Source organism: Pristis pectinata, chromosome 17, assembly GCF_009764475.1.
Source record: "Pristis pectinata isolate sPriPec2 chromosome 17, sPriPec2.1.pri, whole genome shotgun sequence".
Classification (NCBI taxonomy): Eukaryota; Metazoa; Chordata; class Chondrichthyes; order Rhinopristiformes; family Pristidae; genus Pristis; species Pristis pectinata.
Genome location: NC_067421.1, coordinates 31,115,388 through 31,130,958, shown reverse-complemented (window position 1 = coordinate 31,130,958; position 15,571 = coordinate 31,115,388). Strand labels below are relative to the sequence as shown.

Genomic DNA, 15,571 nt, shown 5'->3' with positions numbered 1-15,571 from the left:
TATTAGGATAGATAGGTTCCCGGGGCCGGATGGGATATACCCCAGGTTACTGTGGGAAATGAGGGAAGAGATTGCTGGGGCATTGATGATGATCTTTGCGTCCTCCCTGGCCACAGGAGAGGTACCAGAGGATTGGAGGATGGCATTTGTTGTTTCATTGTTCACGAAAGGTAGTAAGAGATAATCCTGGGAATTATAGACCAATGAGTCTTACGTCAGTGGTGAGCAAACTATTGGAGAGGATTCTTAGGGACAGGATTTATGAGCATTTGGAGAAGCATAGACTTATTAAGGATAGTCAGCATGGTTTTGTGAGGGGCAGGTCATGCCTCACTAGCCTAATTGAGGTTTTTGAGGAGGTGATAAACCAAATTAATGAAAGTAGAGCAGTGGGTGTGGTGTATATGGACTTTAGTAAGGCATTTGACAAGGTTCCCCTTGGCAGGCTCATCTAGAAAGTCATGAGGCATGGGATCCATGGAAACTTGCCTGGAATGCACTCTGGGATGGTACATTAGGGACACTTAAGAGACTCTTAGATAAGCACATGGATGTAAGAAAAATGTAGGGTTATGGGCTGTGTAGGAGGGAAAGGTTAGATTGATCATGGAGTAGGCCTATATAGGTTGGCACAACATCGTGGGCTGAAGGGCCCGTACTATACTGTACTGTTCTATGTTTTTGTTTACCCACTTAATATATCTTGAATACCTGCATGGTTCTTTAGTAACTCATCGGCAGACAGCAACATATTCTGAAGCTCCCTTCAGCTGACACCCTGACTAATTTGCTTTTGCCAATGATCTTTGAAGCAATTCCTTCATTTGCTTATCATGTTCCCACATCCCTCCTATTTACTCCTTTCACCTCTCCCATGACTCCTGTTCCCAGCCATTCTGTCGAACTTGATTTCTCACAATCTTCCAAAGCCATTGATATACATTGGCCTGACTGGGGCCTGTATACATAGGCCTTTATACATAAGATGGCATATTTCTTTCTGTGTAGGGCATTAGTGAACTTGATGGACTTTTACTACAATTGTTACTGTTGACTGTTCTTTTTATATTCCCGATTATTAACTGAATTTGGTTTCTTAGATCCCATGGTGGGATTTGAGGTCAGGTCTCTAGATTGTTAGTCCAGGCCTCTGAGTTACCAGTCTGGTAACTTCACCTGCATCACCAACGTCCCTTGCATTTAACAACAATAGATAGCACCTGAAAGCACAAGTCATTATATTCTATTACTTCAGCACATTATTCCAGCCCTATGAATACTTATTTGGAGTGTGCTGGTGACTTTCTCTTTCTGGTTCCGTAATGCTATTTATTTATTTTTAAATTAGTGGGAAGTAGCCTACCTGTCTCATTGCCACATACATTTTCCTTTACACCTTCCACGTGTTGCTTACCTGTGTCCCCAAGGCCAAATGTCATGATTGGCCTGTTTCAGATTGGTCTTTCTCAGTTTAACCATCAGGATCTTCCCCACCAGGCTGCCAGGCACTCTATTCAAAATTATATTTCTCATCTTATAATCGCCATTATTGGAAGTGTTGAGATGAGTAACTCAAAGTTCCTCTGCTGCCTGCAGCAGGGAGGAGTCCAAGGTTTGTCAGAGGTTTTGGAGAAAATGGTCCTGGTGCTAATGGGGATTTTGGGGACCTTCCAGCTAACAAGAGTTTAAGTGGACTGGGACTCGTTGGGCTTTACAGGTGTTGTTCGTGGTCAACAACACTTCAGATAAAATGGTAACCCAGTCGGTGCTGATTTTGTCCATCAGTTTCATGACAGCTTTTAAGCCTGTCTACAGGGTGTGGGTAGATCTCTCCAATGGTTTCTGTGAGATACAAAACATTATTTCACTCCAAGCAACTGGCCGAGCTGTTGTATCATAGCCAGTGGTGTAATCAATTATCACTTTTTATTATCTGTGTAACAATCTATTGGGTGAAAATTCTGGCCATGGTTGTTGACCCATTTGTATGGGTGAGGGAATGCCTTTACTCGTTGAATTGGCATATTAATACCATTTGAATAACCAATACCCCCTCCCATGTTCTTTTGGATAATTACCCCCTATAATCAATTTGCAAAGTCTCTTGTGCCAGTGTAGAATTATTTATTAATTATAAATTTGAATTAAGTCTTAGATGATGCCAGTTTTCTTATTTTCCCATTGTTGTACTTGATATGAAGGGAAGTTGTATGTGGAACACAAATATGTATAGTCAAGTGCTCTTCAAACTTGGATAATCCTTCAGATCCTACACTAGATACCTCATTTTGGTTATTGTGTCTCAAAGCAAATGGGATAGATCATTACTGAGTCACAAATATACATGTTACTGACTTCCTCTAAATCCCTCGTTCTGCTGTTTTGCCTCACTTTTTCTAAAAGACCCTTTGTCGAGTTTCCTTGTCAGTAGTTTTCCCTCGTGTCCAGACTTGCTCAGCAGTAACCTTCCATGTTACAACAGTACCTAGTTACTCTTATGTACAAGCAAACACTCAGATTGGTGTGGTAGTGAGTAGAATATTCCTGCCTTTATTCACTCACAGCCTATTCTTATAACAGCATGTTGTAGAGCAGAGGTGTTGTGTATTGAGTTGCAAACATATAAAACCATAAGCTATAGGAGCAGAATTAGGCCATTTGGCCCATTGAGGCTGCTCCACTATTCAATCATGGCTGATTTTTTTTTCTCTCAACCCCATTCTCCTGCCTTCTCCCTGTAACCCTTAACCTCCTTACCAATCAATAACCTATCAATCTCTGCCTTAAATACACCCAATGACTTGGCTTCCACAGCCCTCCGTGGCAATGAATTCCACAGATTCACCCCCTTCTGGCTAAAGAAATCCCTCCTCATTTCAGTTCTAAAGGGGGGAGGGGGTGGGTCCCTTTTTCTGAGGCTGTGCCCTTGGATCCTAGACCCTCCTATTAATGGAAGCATCCTCCTCGTCCACTCTATCCAGACCTTTCAGTATTTGGTAAGTCTCAATGAGATATCCCCTTATTCTTCTGAACTCCAAGTACAGGCCCAGAAACATCAAATGCTCCACCTATGTTAAGCCTTCCATTCCAAGAATCATTCTTGTGAACAGCTTCTGGATCCTCTCCAGGGCCAGCACATCTTTCCTTAGATACGGGGCCCAAAATTGCTCGCAATATTCCAAATACAATCTGACCAACACCTTATAAAGCCTCCACAATACATCCTTGCTTTTATATTCTAGCCCTCTTGAAATGAATGCTAACATTGCATTTGCCTTCCTTACTACCAACTCAACCTGCAAATTAACCTTAAGGGAATCTTGAACTAGGACTCTCAAGTCCCTTTGCACCTTTGATTTCTGAATTCTCCCCCTATTTAGAAAATAGTCTACACCTTTATCCTTCCTACCAAAGTGCATAACCACACATTTCCCTACACTGTATTTCACCTGTCACTTCTTTGCCCACTCTCCTAACCTGTCCGAGCCCTTCTGCAGACTCCCTGCCTTGGCAACACTACCTGTTCCTCCACTTATCTTGGTGTCATCGGTAAGCTTGGCTACAATGTCATCAATTCCTTCATCTGGGTCCAGAATATGTCCAATTACTCTGTGATTGTCATGTTTTGTGCCAATATTGTGCCTTCAAATCCTGGTAGTTAAGAGAAAACTGTGAAAAATGTACTTTTTTTCCCTCAACAATAGCATTGATTCTGCTTTACCAGAAATTCTGTGTTGGCCATTTCTCTGTCATTGAGTAAAGGCTCTTTCTAGCTTTCTATTTCCAAGGGCTATTGCCTTACAGATAAATCTCTTCAAGTTTAAATTTGTTTGATTCACGATAGCCTGAATATTTTTCCAATAGGTTTGAGACTCGAGGAGTTGGTGATGAAGGTCGCTTTGAGAAGCAGGTGGATATGACTGTCTTTTCATCTCCGGAACGCTCAAATTTGCAGAACACTCAAGAACAGAGAGGGAGGGAGAGCCTGGCAAAAGGAAAAGAAGTTGAAAGAGACCCGGTAATGACTTGTACATTGTGCTTTTCATTTGACTGTCACTCCAAAGTAAACCCAGCTCTGTGTCAGTAAGGCAATAAAAACTTTAGTTTGATGCCTGGTTGTATATTGATACAGCCCTGCCCAAATTTATTTGCAGATTACAGCAATTTAGATTCATCCCCAACCAAGTTGGCCCCAGTGAACTTGCCAATAGAATGGAGAATTTCCTGAATGCCCAGCAGCAGTGGCAGTGAGTGTTCTTGGTATCAGATCAGGTTGAATCCATAGACCTTGAAGCATGACACACAACAGGGAAATCGACTGCTTCGTCATCACAAAAAATATTTCACATTTATGAGGGAAGCAATTGCAACAGAACCAAGTATTTGTCACCTTCTGAATCACTGAAAGTCATAATTTAAATAATAGATCTTACTGTTCCTAAACAATATATGGGTAATTAATTTTGCATATTTAATTTGAAGACTTAGTTGAATTCATCACCAAAAAAATTTCTCATAACTTGGATAATTATAGATGTGATGTTACAGGTGGGTTTCCATGTTTTTTCATGAATTCACTTCTCATCTTTATTTGTTTTCAGTATCTGTTAATTACAGCTCTAAGAGATCACTTGTTAGAGTCTAATGTGGGAATGAAGTATTTGGATCAAAAAGGTCTAAATTTCATTGATAGTTTGTGATGTGTTAACTGACAGGGTGGTGGTACAAGCACTGAATTGGTCATGATGCCTCTAGGCAAGGATGGGAAAGTTTTTTATGGCATATAAGAATCTGGAGAGCTCAGATAGGCAGTGCTTATAATAAATATTGGGTGTGGAGATGAATAGGTTGCTATGATGCCTGTTGACAGTTGAGTAGCCTAATTAAATCACTTAGAGCCATGTCATTCAGAGTGTTCTAACATTAGCCTTTTCTCTTGCTCCAGTTTCCTCCTTCAGCAGAATTAATTCCTCTTTGCCTTTCCTACCAGTTGTTTTGAACAAGATCAGCAGTACTTGGAAATTACTCCACCTACAAATTCCCTTCCAAATTACATGCCTTCCTGAGCTGGAAATAGATTACTTGATCCTCATTGTTGTTGAAGCCACAAACACTGCAGCAAGGGCATTTGAGGATGGGCTTTGTATTCTGTCCTGTACACATCTTGTATGCGAGTTAAATGGAAATCCCTTTGTTCATTCATTGCACTCATCATTTAGAAAGTGGACCGATCAAAGTTTTTTTCATTGTGGATAACGTCTCAGTTTCCTATGTTGGCTTCCATCTGACACAGCTTTTTCCCCATCACTTCATCTCTCAACATCTTTCTATATTTTTTCTTTCCAATACACATTATTAGCTAGATATTTTAGATGGTCCTTCATCAGAGTATATAACTAAATGCTTGATCCAAATACAGATCCCTGGGAGACACAACTCTTCCTTAACAAGATAGCCAGCATCTCTACTCCACATTTCTCACCACTTTATTGTCTAAACTCAAAGGTTTCTTCCAATTTAATCAGCTCTCAAAAATCTGTATTGTGTAATCTTATCAAATGCCTTATGGAAAGCATCAGACGGCATCAATCCAGTTCTTCTCTTGACCTCTATATGTATTTCAGGCAGAAAAAGGCCGATTGCACCTGATGGAGGCTGACACCGAATTTAGTTGGAGCAGGCATAGATCAATGAAGAAAGTGAGCAAAGGTTTGGATAAAGGGACCACAGATGAGAAGACCTGCTCTGAGAAAATTAGCAGGCGAAACAGTTTTGCAAGGAAGAAGGAGATGAAGGCCCAAGTAAATGAGACCATTGCACCTGATAGTGTTGCCTCATTGAGCAAAACCGGTTCCCAAAGTTCAGATGGGCAGAAAAGTGTCTCTGAACCACTGGACTCTGACTCACTTGTAAAATCTCTAAGAGTATTTGTAATTGAAAATGAGATCCAACGCCATAAGGTACCAGATTTAGTTGAGTTGAATGGTTCCTCTGACTCAGTAAATCCCTGCTTTGATAAAGAGAAAAGGCCAGAACAAAATTCACAGTACAGATTGAAGAGTTACACAGCAATGAAAGCAGCAGTTGACGTAATGTATAGTGAACAAGAGACCAAGAAAACAAAATCTCTGCAGCTTGAAACTACCTCTTTAGAGGGGAAAGAAAAGACTTGCTTTGAAACAGAGGAACGATCTGATTCCGGGCGTTCTTCCTCAAAGATTGTGGAACAAAATGTTTCCAGTTTGCTGTTATCTGCAAGTGATGGTGAAGTTGATATCTTGCAAAAAGTAAGTGAAAAAACAGCTAGTTCCTCACTTCCTGCAACATCTGAAGACAAGGTTGAGACACAGAGCATGAGGAAGTCACATATTATGGCTGATCAAGTAAAACTTGAAGAAAAAGTTTGCAGTTTAAGGAGACGCTGGAATCAGCCACATCCAACTGAGATCATCTCTTCATTAGAGACACCCTCAACTGCACCAAATTCTAAAATCAAAGGAGTTGAGATGCTGAAGGCTGTTCAAATTCAGCAATCTCATGAAAAGGTGCTAAACTCAGCAATACTGGGCTCAGATATAGTTGAAAAGAAACAGGTGAAAGTGACTCGGCATAGTTCTTTCAGTAACTCAGACGCAGTTGGTTCAAAAGGCAGCTCCCGATATTTTGACTTGAGAAAATATGATGATTCAGCCACTCGGGAGCTGCTGCCCTCTGCTGGATCCAAGGATGTGAAAGATCCAAAGAGTAAGGATGATGCTGAGGCAGGGAAGGAAAGTAAACATTGGTTTGAAGATGACACGGCTTTAGAGTTCTGTTGGAAGGCAATTCCAAAGGCAGGATGGAATGAGAAAAGCAAGGTGGTTTCTTCAGGAGCCAACTCTGCAGCTGATCAAGTGTCTGATTCTTCAACTGACGCTAGCTACCAAAAACACAGATACGTTTCAGCTGATAGAAAGTTGGACGGTCTCTTTGAAGAGTATTCCAAAGGTTATTCCAAAATTTCCACCACAGAAAAGCCCAAATCAACTTTGTTGTCTGAAGAGTTTCTTTCCAGGCCGTGGTCAAGTAGAATGGATAATGCAGAGGAAACCCATGCAACACCAACGGTGAAAAAATCTAAAATGGCAGATATTGAGAAGTCAAGAAAGACCAGGAGCAGTTTGCAACGTAAAAGCCACAGTGTATTAGACCTTGATGTTTTGATGGCAGAATACAGAAAAGAAAGTTCAGAAAGAAAAATTGATAAAGAGTCAAAGATTTTTCATTATGACAATAAAAAGGATAACCATCTTTCCAAAACTCTTCAAAAAGATTATGAAGAACACAGAACCCCAAAGTTGACAAAATCTGCCGATACAGAACTTGGAAAATCATCCCCTTCAGGTAAAAGGAAAGGTACTTCTGATAAGCATAATAAAAAGGCTTTGCATCACAATATCCTTGACCTAGATGCTTTGATGGCTGATTACTCAAAAGAACCATCAAGACCTGCAGATATTCTCCAAAAGACATCTGGTTCAAAACCAATCAGTGGCATATTTCCTGGTGTGAAAATTGAAAACCCCTTATCACCTTTTTCTGAAGAAGTGAAGACCTCTTGGAGAAATGATCAAATCAAGAAATGTCATGATGCAGAATTTAAAAGAGATGTTTATGATGGTACATGCACTGATTTGAAAAGACGCTCCAAAGAAGAGAAGAAAAGCAGACCATCCTCAGTCTACAATGAATATGAGGAGTTGAGAAAGAATGAGGTTTGTTCAACTAGCCAGAAGTCAGAGGGTGAAAGAAGCAGAGAAATGGATGGTGACACCAGCTCGGTGGCCAATGTAATCAGACGGCACAAGCATGAAAAAAGGAAAAGCCGACCATCTTCAGCCTATACAGGGTACAGTGAATTGCAATGGTCTGAGCTTCTTGCAGATGGACAAAAAACTGATGCTGGCAGAGACAGAGGAAAATCTAGAAAGGATGATCAGAGGGAGCTAATGCCAAGCCACAGGAAGGACTGGAGTGAAGAGGCAAGATTTGTAACTCCTGTGGAGATGGACTGTTCAAACCGAACACTGGAAGGTCATTACATGGATGCTAAAACCAGCATCTTGGATGACTTGGCCAGTTCAAGGAGGCCTCTTTATGGTTCTTCATATGTTGTATTGGAGAAAGAAAAGTATATTGAGATGTCAGTTGATGATGTACAACATGTAAAAGTGGAAAGCAGACCAATAGGCCGTGGAGAGCATTCTGGCCAGAATTCTCCTCGAATAGCAAGGGATCATCCTAAAGAGCCACAACATTCTCTTTCAGAGGTTAAGAAGTCAAGGCCTTTTGAAATTCACAAGAAGACACAAAAAGCGGTTGATGGGCTTTTAATGAACCAGGAAGGCACATCAGCAGACCACAAGAATCATGGAGGAAGAAGGAGCTACTCAACTGACAGAGTTCAAAGCCGGGGCACAGAGATTTCAAAGCATGGATTGTCGTCGATAGTGGATGTTAAGAAGGTAAGTGCATTGGCTAATACACTTGGAATAATAATTATTTAGGCAAAGTAGGCAGCTAAATCATCAGTTGAAGGAACCAGGATGTTAAAATATTGTTAATGGTAGTAGTATTATTTTCGATTGACCTTGGCTGATTCTGCAACTGGTATAAAATTTAGCAATCTACCATAATCAACTGTATGTAGTATAAATAAATTAAAATCTTGCAAAACCGATAATTTTTGAATGTCTTTACACTGAGAACTAGGTTCCCCGCAAAAGTCTGGTTTAATTATCATCCTGGAGGTTTCAAAATCAGTATGTGCTACAATTCTGGCATGAACTGCTTCCACATGTATATTGAGAAGAAATCTCAGTCAAGATTTTCATTGCAGTGTTATGTGTCTTCCATAGTTTCTGCACATGAGATTGAATCAGAGAAAGGTGAACGTGGACAGTAGTGGTCTTTTTTCTCTTCCCCTCCCCTCCATCTCCCACTTTCTTCTCATTCTTCTGTATCTCCCTCACTTCACCTCTCCCCCACTATCTATTTCCCTTCCTTCTCCTTTTCTGCTTTATTTCCTTCCTCCTCTTTCTTTAGAGTCATGGTGTCATACAGCATGGAAACAGGCCCTTCGGCCCAACTCATTCATGCTGACTGTGTTGCCCAGCGAGCTAGTCCCATCTTCCCACATTTGCCCCTAGCCCTCTAAACCTCTCCTATCCATGTGCTTATCAAGATGGCTTTTAAATGTTGCTCATGTGTCTGCCTGAACCAATAATTCTGGCAGCTCATTCCAAATACGCACCACCCTTTGCATGAAGAAGCTGCCTCTGATATCCCGTTTAAATCTCTCGCCTCTGATCCTAAACCTATGCCCTCTTGTTCTTAGCACCCCCTCCCTGGATAAAAGACAATTTGCTTCCACCCTATCTATGCTCCTCGTGATCTTATTTACCTCTATCAGGTCACCCCTCAATCTCCTACGTGCCTGGGAATAAAGTCCTAGTCTACACAACCTCTCCTTGTAACTCAGGCCCCCAAGTCCAGGCAACATCCTGGTAACTCTTTTCTGCACTGTTTCTAGTTTCTTTCCTATAACAGGGCAACCAAAACTGTACTTCAAGTGCGGCCTCACCAACATCTTGCATAAATGCGGCATAACTTTACTTATTTTTCCTTCACCGTCTCCTTCACCCATTAGGGCTCAGATCTAATTTTGAATGATTTACATACTGGTTTTGACACACCTTGTGCAAGCATCATTGCCAAGTCATTCGAGAATCTATTTACCACAGTGTCATCATCAAGTCCAGGTGGGTGTTTATGTGTATGTAGTGTAAGCAAAAGAGTCTGGCTGCTGTTGCCCAGCTTAAGAGGGATGGTTTGCTTCCAACCACTGCCAAATCAGGCATCTCCTACATCAGTGGAGGATACAGGATGATGTTTCATTCAGAAATGCCTTTCTGTTTTAAATTGTATGTCTTCCCATAGCAAAGAGATGAAGGTTTGGATGGACTGCTGGTTTATTTAATCACCACATGATTGTGCAGTTTCGAATATCACTGCTCTACCAGAGGATCTGACATTGTAAGCAGTGAGGAGTAGTTAGTGAGAACAAAGTATTGATGTATAAGTGGCATCCGCACTTGCCTAACTTTTTCCAGTTAACAGTCGAGCCGAACATCCTGTTTACTCACCAAGATTTGCTTTAAAGTGGAAAGTTTAAATATGATTTTTCTTTTGTCACTTACCATAGGCTTGCTTTATATATGATAGGATTCCCAACCTGTGGAAAAGGGACAGAATGTGGATTTCCAAAAGAGCACAAGGTGGAAAATTGGGGATATGATTCAGTTGCCTTTAAAGGCCAAGAAACAAGATGAGAAGAAAACCTACTCCAGACGTGAAGTACAGCAGGGGAACTGTCAAGTCCACAAAGCAGTAAGAAACAGATTTCACAGTTTGGTGTGATACTGGTGCTTGTGATGGAAATGGACTGTGCTGTTGGTGCTGCTGTTGACAGACAGGCAGTGGGTGTCACTGTTGACAGGCAGACTGTCAGTGCAGCTGTGGATATACATGATGTTGGTGCGGCTGTTGACGGGGCAGGCGGTTGGTGCGGCTGTTGACGGGGCAGGCGGTTGGTGTGGTTGGTGTGGCTGTTGACAGGGCAGGCGGTCAATAATTCTGGTAGTGTTGACAATGATAAGCCTGCTTATGGTGTAAATTCCTTCCAAGCCAGGAGCTGGCTTCAAGGGTGTTATGTGCTCTCTCCTATTCACCTGAGGTGATGATCCTGGATGAGTTTTGGTTAGTTGCTGTGGGCTGACCCACCATGGAAGGTGTTACCACTGAGTCCTGGGTAGTCCATTTCTGATGTGCAACTACATGCACCAGTGACGGATTAGTGTAGTCAACTGTAATGCCCAGTGGAACAATTGTCAAAATGTATTTTATAGATGTTGTTTGGGACAGGATTGGGATTGGCAGTGATGCCTCTCTGGTGGAGAGGTCTGCCAGCATTATTACTTCACTGTTGACAGCTGAACGAGGTATCAAATATCATCAAATGTCAGTAGAACTACACAGTTTGAGAGCGAGAAAGAGATTCATGTCCTTTGGAGAGGAGAGTAAATGAGTTAAAGGAGAAGGATTCTCTTCCAGCGCAGAATATGTTTAAAATAGACTTACAGGTGTTACTAAAGAGTTCAAAAAGTCATATTTTTACTTGATTCCCACCAAAGTGCATGAAGGTTGCAATAATTCCCATTTGGTCCCAAAAAAGGTCATGCTCTGTTTTGTGTCAAATTTTGAGGACTTTGACTAAAATAAATCAAGTAGGTCTTGCAGTTGTCCTGAGTATTTAGTCAGAGTTGTTGCTGGTGCCAAGCAGGTGTTCTCATCCATTTGCTAATGTGAAGGAGGCTGGTCTGATATGGGTGGGAGACTTTGTCTTTTTTGTTAAGATTATTGAGTGGGAAATTCAGCCACATTGGTATTGTCGTATTTGTCATTGTTGAGTCAATGAGTGTTGTTAAGATGCTTTGGATGGTTATGGTTCAATGGGGGAACCCAGTGAATCCCAGACCCTCTCTGCAATACTGTCAGTCATTGATCAAAATCAATTCTGTGTCTGTCAGGTTATGAATTAGGAAACAATTTGACCACTAGTAATTGTAACTCCAGTGCAACAATCAAAATTTGATTATGGCTCTCCACCTCCGTGCGGACTGTCCATGTGATGTATCATATGGTGTCCTGCAGTATGGAAAGCTTTTAACATTCAAGTAAGCTTGTGAAGTTCATGTAGAATGGGCTTCACTCTCAACATATGTAGGAGCTAAAAGACCATTTTATAATGTATATATCATCTTACTTGTTGAAATATGTTAATGCAATCACTTAATGCAAATGAAGTATTGATTTAGTTTCTGCAGTTGGATCTCCCCATTGGTACGGTCTGAAGCTTTGCTCCAATGTTGTCAGATGCAGTATTTGGTTTTTTTTTACTCCCTCCATCCCTGCCTCCTCCCCTCCCTCCCTCCCTCCATCCCTCCCTGAGTTTGAACCAAGAGAGAATACACCTAGCTGATGCAAATTTGAGATCATTAGCTTAGGCTCAATTTTTTTTCTTTTAGAGATGACAAGATGCATCAGAATTAGTAGATTAAAGAGAATAAGCAGTAATGTAGATTTGTAATCAAATAGGGTCTGGCTGTGTAGATAATGTTGTGTAAACCTCCATTCCATGTACTTTTGCTGTTTTAAGCAGTTCTCACTAGAACCCAGGTTGCTGGAGGTTGTGTGTACGTTTTACTGTTGTTTGAGGATATCTTGATTCAGAGCGAATTGTCACACTGAATTGGGTGGTTCAAGAAACCAGCAGGTTCTTGGCGCACTGAGGGTTGGGTTATAAATGTTGTCTTCCCAGCTCATGAATTAAAAAAAAGAATAGAGTTTGCCCATGAGAGTATGGTGGGGTGCTGCATCTTTGCAACTGGAGTCATGTCAGCTGAGAATCGACCACATTGCTCTGGGCATGGAGTCACATACATTCCAGATTGGTAAGGATGAAAGTTTCCTTCCTGAAAGCCATTAGTTTTTAAGGCAGGCTGAATTTCATTTTAACTGTTTCCAGTAGTAGATTCCTGATTACTTCACTAATTCAATCTGAAATTCCATAAAGCAAGCTGGAGAATTTAACTCCTAAGTCTGGATCATTAGGTAGGATCATTAAACTGGAAAGAGTGCAGAGAAGATTTATGAGAATGCTACCAGTACTCAAGGGCCTGAGTTATGGGGAGAGGTTGGACAGGCTAGGACTTTATTCCTTGGAACGCAGGAGATTGAGGGGTGACCTTATAGCAGTGTATAAAATCATGAGAGGTATAGATAGGGTGAATGCACACAGTCTTTTTCCCAGGGAAGGGGAACTAAAAACTAGAGGGCAAAGATTTAAAGTGAGAGGTGAAAGATTGAAAAGGGACCTGAGGGGCAACTTCTTCATACAGAGGGTAGTGTGTACATGGAATAAGCTGCCAGAGGAAGTGTTGAGGCAGGTACAATACCAACATTTAAAAGATGTTTGGATAAGTACATGGATAGGAGGGCTCTAGAGGGATATGGGCCAAACACAGACAAATGGAAGAAGCTTGGTGGGCACCACGGTCAACATGGAAGAGATGGGCCAAAGGGCCTGCTTCCATGCTGTATTACTCTATGACTCTGTGTTACAAGTCCAGTAACTTAACCATTGTGCCACCACACCCCTTAGGTTGGAGGCTGGAGGTAGAGATTCTGGTAAGGGGTGGAAAACTGCCAGGGACCATTATTATTCTAAGATCAACTCCCTCCTCATTTACCTTTTGATTATCTCTCACTGTTATCCTAAAGCTGATTGTGGCCCAGAGCAGAGAGATCCAAACTGCAGGCCTCATGCTCTGGAGTTTGGTCTCATTTGTATTTAGTTTTATGATTTTCTAACGTACTGCAGGAAATTTAAAACAAAAGTTGGGAGTTTATGTTTCAGTTATACAGGGCATTGGTGTGACCACATCTGGAGTTGTATAAGGAAGTTTGAAAATGCACTAGAAGCAGTTCTGACAGTTTACTGGATTGATACCTGAGATGAGTGGGTTGTCTTGTGACGAAAGGTTGGAGTTGTGTTACTGAGAGAGCTAAAATTATTTCTGAGTGTTGTCGGTCTTTAGAACTCTGTTCCTCAAAGGGTGGTGCAAGCAGAACCTTGGAATATTTTTAAGGCAGAGTTTGGTAAGCAAAGAGGTAAAAGCAGACCATGGATAGGGAAGAATACAGAGTTGAGGCTACAATCAAACCAGCCATGATCTTATTGAATGGGGAGTGGGCTGTGCAGTGGGTGACCTACTCTTGCTCCCAATTGGTATGTTCATAGCCAGTTTGAGGCTTTTGGGCTTGGCAGTTTGGGAGCTATTCAAGACCTCAAGATACCTGTGGTCCAGAATTTGAGATATCTGCCCATCAACAGGAATAGGGGTAAAGGTACTCTGTAGTTCCCAACGTTCTGTTGCATTCACAAATTGGCCTGATAAAATGCATCAGAGAATGCTTTTGCCTGCTCTAAATCAGCTGCAGTGGATTTCAAAGATTGATTTAGGTCATTATCTTTCTTTGCTCATTCTCTCACTATGCACGAGAGCTTGACTCATGCTTGTTTCTGTAACCCTGTCCCAATATGACTGGAATGATAAACTTTTAAACTGGAGGATTGAACTTGTTTGTGCCGGCTCCTGATTGCTACTTTCTACATACTGCAGTGCATATCTCTGCCAGCAGATGGCAGGACGAAATGGAAAGACCATCCAGTCAGGTCAATTTTCAACTTGCTGGTAGAAAGAGTTCAGCTTCAGTAAAAGGCACATAGGTGAGTCCTGCCAACACAGTTATTGTACCTGTTCATGACATAGATAGTTATCCCCTTGCTCAAATCTTTCCTTAGTGTCAGTGTTTTCTATCTTTATCTTCTTTTCTTCATTGGCAGTCCTTCGGGATCAAGGATGACTTGCTTCCACCCCAGTTCTGTGGGTCCTCAGGTGCGACCTGCAGTGTCCAAAGTGGGACCCTGACACAGGCTGTATAGTAGGTGCTTAATGTCGAGAGTGTGTGGATAGCTTGACAGCTGGTGCACTGCTTGTACTATTCGCACTGGCCTTCTGTGTGCTCCTAACACATACACTTGAAGTTTTCAGTGCCATCCTGAATGCTGTTCCTTTTTAATTGGTCATGGGCCAGTGGTTCCCATGGGTTAGTAGATAATGTTTCAGGAGCCTTTGAGAACATCCTTGAATCATATCCTCTGTCCTACTAGTTATTTTTACAGACTCCTTCAGAGTCACAGCCCTGCATCTTGAAGTCTCCCACTTCTTTTATTCTACAGACATTGGCCATATCTTCAGTTCTGAGCTCTGGAATTCCCTCTGTAACATCCCTACCTTTCCAATTCTCTCTCCTTCGAGACAACTTATACAGTTGATCTCTAACCAAGGTATTGGTCCAAGTTAGTATAGCTGACATGGGGTCTTGAGCTAAGTTGTCTCCTGTTAATAAATTTCTATCTCTGTATCATTCTTTTCTGAGCATTGTTGAGCTTTTGTCCAATTGCACTCTATGGGGCACCTTCCTATGTTAAAGATGCTATCCATATAACTGCAAGCAATTGTTATGATGGTTGAAAAATAAATAATTAAAATTTGCTCTATCTTATCAGCAAACTCTCACTTGCTGTCTAACAGAATATGTGGATTGGGAGACCTTAATTTTAGCCAGAATATGCAGAGCTCCTGATTTGTCAGATAGACCAGAATGTGACGTGCAGTGGTCTGGCAGTTTAGTGATGTTTTTCCTTTTGATTTCATTCTCTTGACTTTTAACTCCACACTTCAATTGGTCATCTTTATCTGGTGATCAAGTGTTTTTCTGGTATCATCCCATGTACCTCGTACCATTTTGTTGTACCTTCTCCAGACCTTCTGCATCCTTATTATGATGTGGTGCTGACAATTATACGCAGTGTACCAAGTATGGCCTAAACAAGATTGTCTGAACA

At 41.5% G+C, this 15,571-nt stretch overlaps 1 protein-coding gene across 4 annotated transcripts in view; it reads left to right on the top strand.

Moving 5' to 3' along the window:
- The window catches only part of LOC127579399 (uncharacterized), a 208,216-nt gene that overhangs the window by 74,768 nt on the left and 117,877 nt on the right, over positions 1–15,571 (top strand). For all 4 annotated transcript variants that reach the window (XM_052032174.1, XM_052032172.1, XM_052032173.1 and 1 more), the window contains exons 3-5: positions 3,865–4,018; positions 5,625–8,504; positions 10,264–10,428. In XM_052032174.1, the coding sequence (XP_051888134.1) occupies positions 3,865–4,018; positions 5,625–8,504; positions 10,264–10,428 (3,199 nt within the window). The remainder of the gene's footprint in view (positions 1–3,864; positions 4,019–5,624; positions 8,505–10,263; positions 10,429–15,571) is intronic.